At 35.6% G+C, this 9,355-nt stretch overlaps 1 protein-coding gene across 1 annotated transcript; it reads right to left on the bottom strand.

Moving 5' to 3' along the window:
- Positions 1–480: 480 nt before the first annotated feature.
- LOC106472164 (serine protease 27-like) lies at positions 481–8,743 on the bottom strand. The gene is made up of 4 exons (XM_013932793.2): positions 8,715–8,743; positions 4,697–4,983; positions 3,007–3,164; positions 481–977 (listed from the first exon to the last, which is right to left on the bottom strand). Exons 1-4 carry the CDS (start codon positions 8,741–8,743, stop codon positions 822–824), a joined length of 630 nt encoding a protein of 209 aa, XP_013788247.1. The 3' UTR covers positions 481–821.
- Between the last annotated feature and the right edge of the window lie 612 nt (positions 8,744–9,355).

The following is a 9,355-nucleotide window of genomic DNA, read 5'->3' as shown; positions in this document are numbered from 1 at the left end:
TATCAAACATCCAAACTGACCGTAAGAGAGCTGGAGTCGCAATATGCAGGTTTTTCAGATGAAAAATTCTGCTATTGAATTATCAGTTAGTAGGAACAAACTGGTAAACTATCTCTAGAACTTCCATGACAATATAACAATGTCAAGGACAGCCATAAAATCAATCTCAGTAACGCAACTGATCATCAGACTTCGTGTGACAGATCATCAAGTTTCATTATAATAGTTCCATATAATATTCCAAAGCGCTATTTGTAGAAGCTGTAAAATTAAATACGCTTTCAATAAGCCAGTTGCCATGGCAAAAATACAGTTTCTAGTATAAAGTTTTCCCACCAAAACAAGATACACACACTAGCTTCTGGTATTAATTTGGAGTGTTGATGGCGGGAATTATTCAACCAACAATTCAGAAACACTGAACCATTAAGTTTTGTTTTTTAGTCTTCATTAACAATAGTCAATATTTGCTGTCAAAAATAGTGTTCTAAACAAAATGATACAACTTTATTGCTTCAAAACGAGATAACAGCTTTCAGTCCTGATCAGTTGCTATAGCAACACTGATGAAATACTCCACATTTTGAATGTTGTAATACTAAATCCCTAGTAACATCAAATCAGTAATGAACATACTAGAGTCGAACTGTTTGTGGCCATAATAACTCATTATCAACACAATTCTCGCTTATTTATGCTCCGAAGACTTCCGGAGCATTCATGAATAGGAAGTAAAGTTAACTCTACCAAGATGGAATTTAAGTGATTTCTTTTGATCCGTGAGATGGCGTATTATCAAATTAAAGCTGCTTGATTTTGGGCTATCGGATATTGACAATTATCCAGTCCACAGTAGAAGAAACACGGTGGTAGATTCCTGGTTGACGTGACTCCGCACAACCAAATCCAGCAGAAATAATGCCAGCCAGTGTCCACTGGTTGTTGAGATACATGATGAGGGGACCTCCGGAATCACCCTATACAGAACAAGAAAAATCAACCAGTAATTTAAATTCACTTGTATCTTCTTGATTTCAGAAAGATGTTTCGGATTATATAGTTTCTAGTAAAGCTTTAACCACAGGAAAACACACAATAGTTCGTGTTATTGATCTAGCTGGGATATTGATCAACAGTTTGTGTTATTGATGTAGCTGGGGTATTGATCAATAGTTCGTGTTATTGATGTAGCTGGGATATTGATCAATAGTTCGTGTTATTGATCTAGCTGGGATATTGATCAATAGTTCGTGTTTTTGATCTAGCTGGGGTATTGATGACGTGCATTACTCAACCAATAATTCAGATCCAATCAAGCTTTAAGTTTTGTTGTTGGTCTTATTTTGATGATAATTATTGTTGTTATGATAATTATTATTTGAAAATAACACACATTATATAGACAGTAGTAATATCGTACTTAGCAGCATATACATATGTAATGGTATTAATATTACTAGCAAAGACGCCGCCATATGGGCGGCTGTTATACCTAGGAATTGCTAATCGTAGTATTGATACTTCATTAGAAAAAAAAAAAAAAAAAAAACAAATACGAAAAGTGAATATTTTATACAAAAAGAATTTTTTTCTGGGAATTACTGCATGGGAAAAGTGTTCAGATTGTGTTCTTTAGTCATACTCAACTCATTGCATCAAAATGATTCAATATACAGAACTCAAAATTTTCATACATTTTACTGATATAAACTGTAATGTTTTTACACATTAAAAATGGGACCCGTTTTTGAAAAAATAATATTTTTTTAAAAACTTCAATTTCTCAGTACTACATTTACAAATTACATCAATAAATATATAATCAAACCCTCACGCCCAGTCCTAGTGAAAGTTGTGTTCTTGTTGTTAGGAGAGTACTTTTATTTAAAAGTTTGTTTTATTATAAAGAAATGGTTGTTGCACATACCACAGCTATTTTTATAATTGCTTTAATCTTGAATACCTGAAGTGTGAAATTGTTTTATGGATTTGTGTTTGTAGTGCCATTCAATAGATGGCGTAAGAGTTTTGGTTACATACATAGATACTGACATACACGCTACGTCCATTATAGTAAGATCATACCTAGTAAAATATAGTACTGACAATAAAGAGGATTGCATACATTATATTAAAGCGATTTTGAATATGCAAGTCTGTACTGCACGTGATAACCACAGTTGATATAAAGTCTTAGTGGAACGGAATGTATCAAAACTACTTGTACATTGTTAAGCCTTAAGTAGACGTGCGATATCACCGAAAACTTGTTGCTTTTTGAAGGGTATGTAGCAGACCTTTCCCACGCAAAATATTCATACACTCAGATCATAAAGATTGTTCAGATCAAACTCAACCTCTGTAGTGCTACCTAGTAACATATAGTAATCGTCTTAGTTTGACAATAGCATGTTGAACAATTTACACGTGCTATGAGGTTAAATTTTATACAAACATTAAAACAGATTTGTTATTTTTTCTTGGATTTCACGCGAAACTACAAGAAGGCAATCTGTCGCTAGCCGTCTCTAGTTTTTAAATGATTGGAGGGAAGACAGCTAGTCAACACCACCCCCCGCCAACTCTTGAGGTGCATTCATCAGAACGAATAGTGGTATTTGACAGTCACTCTTATAACGCTCCCATAGCCTCAGATTACAGAGGGCGACAACTAAAAGTGAACCACGGAACCTCAGCTCCACGGTCCGACACGCTAACCACTGGGCCTCGCTTGGAGCCATAAAAACAGCCTTTCCAATTCAACCGTCATATGGCTGAACAACAGAGACAATCGCGCCAAAAAAAAAGATCCATTTAATTTACTTAAGCTTGACTATATATTATGTTTTTTTAGGATGAGAACACGCACCGAGGTAATCTCAAGTTAAGTTGTAAGGGAATACACATTTAAAACGTGAAGTACGAGTTTCTACTTCTTAATTTTTTTTTCACTTGTTTAGTAGATAGAAAAAAAATTATGTTCCGTGATATAAATTTCTAACTCACCACACACGCATCTTTTAAGCCTTGTTCATAGCCCGCACACATCATTTCCGGATATATCCGGATATTGATCCCTCGACTACGGTGCCACAGTTCACAGTCTTTGTTCTGGATCACGGGGACCTCTACTTTATGGAGTACTCGGGTACCATATTTGTTACCTAATTGATGAGATTGAATTAATGAACTTAGTAGAGCGTTTTTGTTTTTCTTCTACTAAGAGCCAAAACAATCTGTAGCTAAAAGTTAAACGATGACTGAATTTTTTTTTTTTACAAAATAAAAGATTATTATTTATATTGTGCATAGCAACTAAGATATTTTAGATACTAAAACCTTTTCATTTTAACAGTATTTTCACATATTCATAAAAAAAGATGCAACATTTTTACTCAGGTGTAAATTTAGAAAGAACGGAACAACACAAAATATCCCTTTTCAGAAGTGACAAACAACTATGACAGATTCAAAGTTTCAGTATGGCACAATTATGGTAAACTAAATGTGGCAACGACATTATTTGATGCAGAAGGTTGTTCAATAATTATGGTAACAATTTACTTATCCAATCATCTTGCCCGGGCAGTTCCGTAGCCTGTGGCTACATAGGTTAGAAACCCTAACCCTCTTATTGAAATTCACTGTGGCAGTATGAAGCTGTGTAAGTACAGATAATATCTAAGATGGCGGTTGCAGGATACTGTTTTAACGGTAAATTAGACATCCGGAGAGTCGAGAAAAATGTCCAGATATACCCTCACAGTAACATACCACCATACAACAATGAAATGTCATCTTTGTATGTCAATAAGGTATGTGTGGCTCAGTTAAGTTCGTTTTGTTTTCAATTTTGCGCAAAGTTACACGAGGGATATCTGCGCTAGTCGTCCCTAATTTAGCAATGATAGGCTAGAGGGAAGACAGCTAGTTAATACCACCCACCGCCAACTCTTGGGCTACTCTTTTACCAACGAATAGCGGGATTGACCGTCACATTAGGGTTGAAAGGGCAAGCATGTTCGATGACGGGGATTCGAACCCGCAGATTAGGAGTCGAACGCCCCAACCATCAGGCCATGCCAGGCCTGGTTCCATTAAGACTGAACATCAAGCCACACGTACAAGCCAGCATGGTAGTTCTGTGATATACAAATACAAATGGGAGTTTATGTTAAGCCATTCACAGACAATTCCTATGGATTTCTATACATTTGAGTTGCTCAAAGAACCCCGAAAATCGTCGTTCACGCATAGTTAATAGGTTTTGGAAAGCAGGCGAAATTAATGGATCAACAACATTCACCTCAGCGTATTGCGTAAAAGTCTTTTAAAGCAAAACTGATATACAGGGCAATTATCCCTAACCAGAACACCATCGGGAGTGAAAAGGGGGAATGTAAAGACTTAGGAACTAGTCTTGTATTGTTACCATAAATCTTGAATATTTCTTTGCATCCTTTAAATCCTATTCATTGCACAAAAGTTGCCAGTAACCTCCGGAACGTTCTTTGAAGCGATCTCAAAATGTCTACCAATGAACATCAAAGGTTATTTAATGTTCTGCCATAGCATCAAATGTGTTGGTCACCATATTGATAATGTGCATATTCGTTTCGCGCAGATGTGATTTACGTTTAAATCATTATTTAAGAAGAACCTGTACGATAATTAATAGAATCCCCCTCTTCCTTACTTAAGGCGGAGTCAGTCTTCCCCCAGCCTGTAATAAGGCCACTCAGTCCTTCAAAGCTCATATTAAAAGGCGGTAAACAGATGGGAAGAATGTGATCCAGAAAGTAAACCGGTCGATCTAGGCGTAGCAAGGCGACGTCATAGCGGTCAGGGTTTGATGCAGAGAAGCGGAAGTGGGGTTGAATCCTAATCTCACGGACACTGAAGTACTGGGGAGGCAGACTTTGGTAACGCTGATCTTGGATGTCGTACAGACCTAGAACCACGGTGAGGTCGTGAAGTCTTGCTCTACAAAGATCGTTCGAACAAGTGTATTAACTTGTACTATTTCTCTTTATCCACAAATCTTTGTTAGTAATGGATTTTAACTTGTACTCAATACATATTATTCAGTGTTAAATAAATATATGCTTGTACTCAATACATATTGTTCAGTGCTAAATAAACATATATTCGTACTCAATACATATTGTTCAGTGCTAAATAAACATATATTCGTACTCAGTACATATTGTTCAGTGCTAAATAAACATATACTCGTACTCAATACATATTATTCAGTGTTAAATAAATATATACTTGTACTCAATACATATTTTTCAGTGTTAAATAAATATATACTCGTACTCAATACATATTATTCAGTGTTAAGTAAATAATTACTTGTACTCAATACATATTGTTCAGTGCTAAATAAATATATACTTGTACTCAATACATATTGTTCAGTGTTAAATAAACATATACTCGTACTCAATACATATTGTTCAGTGTTAAATAAATATATACTCGTACTCAATACATATTGTTCAGTGTTAAATAAACATATACTCGTACTCAATACATATTGTTCAGTGTTAAATAAATATATATACTTTTACTCAATACATATTGTTCAGTGTTAAATAAATATATACTCGTACTCAATACATATTGTTCAGTGTTAAATAAATATATACTTGTACTCAATACATATTGTTCAGTGTTAAATAAATATATACTTTTACTCAATACATATTGTTCAGTGTTAAATAAATATATATTTGTACTCAATACATATTGTTCAGTGTTAAATAAATATATACTCGTACTCAATACATATTGTTCAGTGTTAAATAAATATATACTCGTACTCAATACATATTGTTCAGTGTTAAATAAATATATACCTTTACTCAATACATATTGTTCAGTGTGAAACGTTAGAATGTTATTTGGAGTGGGATCAAACAAAAAGTGTAAAAGATTCCTGGGTGTTATTCAAGATTAGGACGATGATCAAAATACACAACCATTCAAGCTCATTGAACAAACGAAAGTAAAATGTCATCTAGAATATTTTTCATTCTAAAGCTATCGTTTTTTGTTTTTTTTTGTGCTCTGGAATGATGTTTTCCTACTTGCGTACAATATACAGTAATTAAATAAATCTATATTTACAAAACGAAACATAAATCATTTCAAAATTAAACATAAAATAGGTTTTTTGTTGTTTCCAACGCTAAAATCCGGGGTTCGATTCCCGATTATGTAGCTAAAATACAAAAACAACAACAACAATTGTTTGTTGTTAAGCATAAATTTACACAGTGAGCTATCTGTGATCTACCAACCACGGGTATCGAAACCTGATTTTTAGCATTATAAGCCTAAGACTTACCACTGAGTCACAAAGGAGGCGATAAATTTGGTAGTCACTATATTATCTATATAAAAGGAGAATTTTCATATCTAACTACATTGGTATGATTGTTTGTTTTAGAGCACAGCCACACTGGACTATCTGCAGTGTCCACCGCGTGGAATCGAACTCCGGATTTATTGTTATAAGTCCTTAGACTTATCTTTGTCCCATCTGGGTACTGTGGCACGAGATATTGTTTATTGCAACGTTTCTAAGGTTATTTGCTGTTGTCCCTAATTTTGATCTGCCGTCAACTCCTGAGCTGCTCTTTTTACCAGCCAGTTATTCGAAATAGTCGTCTTAAAGACGACATAAATTACTGTTGAATAACTTCTTTTGAAAAGGACCTAAATCAATACGAGGAAGTGTTTGTGTATATAACACTTGATCGTTGTTAATGCAGTTCATTAAAATATAATATTTCTTCCTTAGGCCCATATCAAAATTATCAGCCAGCAGTGTGGGGGCGCTCTTGTCAGCAAAGAGTTTGTGGTAACAGCAGCACATTGCGTCTACAAGTAAGTTTGTTAAGATCGTTTTTCAACGTAGCAAATTAGTTAATCAAACTAAGTTAGATCGTCTTCAAGACAAAAAAAAACTAATTAAAATCAGACAGAAGAAAATCACTAAGAATTAACTCAGAAGATATAATACCTGGCCAAAAACATGTTTTCAATACTCCTGCTCAAACACAAGAATGTATTATACTAACCAGTTGTGCTTTTAAACTTAGTCCTTTCACTGGGAATTAACGGTACTAAGTAAAGAGCTCAAAACAGGTGCAAAAGGTTTAACGAAATGAATAATAAAAAGAAAAAAGATAATACGAGAAGAATAAAAATCGGAAAGATTTCTATTTATCTTCTGTTATTCTACTACAGGCCTAGCTGAAAATACATTGAAACTTTAGGACTATTTGATTGGGCTAACTGACCACAGCTTTATAAAAGAAAACTACAACAGCGACATTATAAATAATTTTTAATGAGAATCTGTTGACAAATCGGAGAACAGATGGTTAGTTATACACGTGTCGGTTACTTAGATACATAGAGAAGAAATTCTGCCGAAACTACAGAAGACATTAATGACAGAAAACAGCGAAATAATTGATAGATTTGTTTGTTTTTCAATTTCGCGCAAAGCTACACGAGGGCTATCTGCGCTAGCCGTCCCTAATTTAGCAGTGTAAGACTAGAGGGAAGGCAGCAAGTCATCACCACCCACCGCCAACTCTTGGGCTACTCCTTTACCAACGAATAGTGGGATTGACCGTCACATTATAACGCCCCCACGGCTGAAAGGGCGAGCATGTTTGGTGGGACGAGGATTCGAACCCGCGACCCTCAGATTGCGAGTCGAGCGCCCTAACCACCTGGCCATGCCGGGCCCCTCCTTGATAGAAAAAAATAATTTGTGTTGGTGGTAAACTTGTGTGGAATTGTGTCGTGTACGTGTTCTGTAATATAGAACATTTCTATTTAGCGTTTCATAAATTCAGTTCGAAATTGTATGGGTGGTTGGTTATACAGAATAGTTACGTATCTCGAGATGGTATTTAAGTTTGAAGGCCAGGCAACTAGTTGCGTGTTTACTCATCAGTAAAGTTCCTATAAAGAATGAAATAAAATTGCGTTAATAAAGAAATAAAATGGAACATGCAGTGAAACTAAACACGTGAAAAGGGGTATTGTTTGTATGTTTTTGAATTTCGAGCAAAGCTACACGAGGGCTATCTGCGCTGTCGCTAATTTAGCAGTGTAAGACTAGAGGAAAGGCAGCTAGTCATCACTACCCACCGCCATTTCTTGCGTTACTCTTTTATCAATGAATAGTGGGATTTACCGTCACGTTATAGCGCTTCCACGACTGAGAGGGCGAGCATATATGGTGGGACGGAGACTTCGAACCAGCGACCCTCCGATTGCGAGTCAAGCGCCCTTACCATCTCGCCATGCCGGGCCATGTCAAAAAGGGATAAAGAAATAGAAATCGTACTGCTTAGTAATTACAAACATAGCCGTTTGATAAGAAATATTTGTACAAAGAAAGTGTATGTAAAGATGATTAAGAGTAATCTATTCAGCACCAATAATAACATGGAAAAAAGCAAGTTTACCAGTGCTATGGTTGGGATTCTTGGTATTACAGAAAAACTGATGTTCACAAACTATTTCGAATCTATATGGACATATACTATTTATACACGATCATGTCTACAATCCTGTGACCTACCTGGACATACACGTTGTATATACGATCATGTCTACAATCCTGTGATCTATCTGGACATACAGTCTGTATAGGTGACCATGTCTACAATCCTGTGACCTACCTGGACATACACTCTGTACAGGTGACCATGCCTACAATCCTGTGACCTACCTGGACATACACTCTGTACAGGTGACCATGCCTACAATCCTGTGACCTACCTGGACATACACTCTGTACAGGTGACCATGCCTACAATCCTGTGACCTACCTGGACATACACTCTGTACAGGTGACCAATCCTGGCAAATACATCTTTCTGACAAAAAAAATGTTTAGTTTTACGACTAATTACCGTAATATATAAATCTTAAAAAAGAGAATTTTAATGACCCACCTGCCACGGAAATTCGCCATATAAGGCTTCTTGACCTCCGATGATACGGCTCTGGGGTTTTGCTGTTGGACGTCCACAAGCTATAAAGTTTACGATCAAACGAATTGTAGTTATTACTGCTACAGTGTCTACATCTAGCGAGCGATGAATATTTACACGAAAATGTTTTATCTAATTCAAGTATATATCTTTTTCAGAAAATCTAAAATCCAAAATATTCAATAAATTGATAAACTTTTTTTTGAGGGGAGGGAGAACTAACTCACACTTTATTATAGTTTGTCCACTAGGTTTTGGTATGTATTGTGTTTTCTGTTAACTGCCAAATTGAAAAAAAAAAAAGTTGAAAAACGAGATATATTTCT

Source organism: Limulus polyphemus, unplaced genomic scaffold (genome assembly GCF_000517525.1).
Source record: "Limulus polyphemus unplaced genomic scaffold, Limulus_polyphemus-2.1.2 Scaffold5129, whole genome shotgun sequence".
Classification (NCBI taxonomy): Eukaryota; Metazoa; Arthropoda; class Merostomata; order Xiphosura; family Limulidae; genus Limulus; species Limulus polyphemus.
The sequence above is the reverse complement of the archived record's forward strand: the minus strand, read 5'-3'. Positions and strand labels throughout refer to the sequence as shown.

Excerpts from the sequence above, each read along its gene's own strand:
- LOC106472164 (XM_013932793.2), bottom strand. The coding sequence starts at position 8,743 with ATGGTCACCTGTACAGAGTGTATGTCCAG. Across the intron at positions 4,984-8,714 it reads TGTACAGAGTGTATGTCCAG|AGCAAGACTTCACGACCTCA; the intron begins GTAGGTCACAGG and ends CGATCTTTGTAG. Across the intron at positions 978-3,006 it reads GCTTAAAAGATGCGTGTGTG|GGTGATTCCGGAGGTCCCCT; the intron begins GTGAGTTAGAAA and ends TGTTCTGTATAG.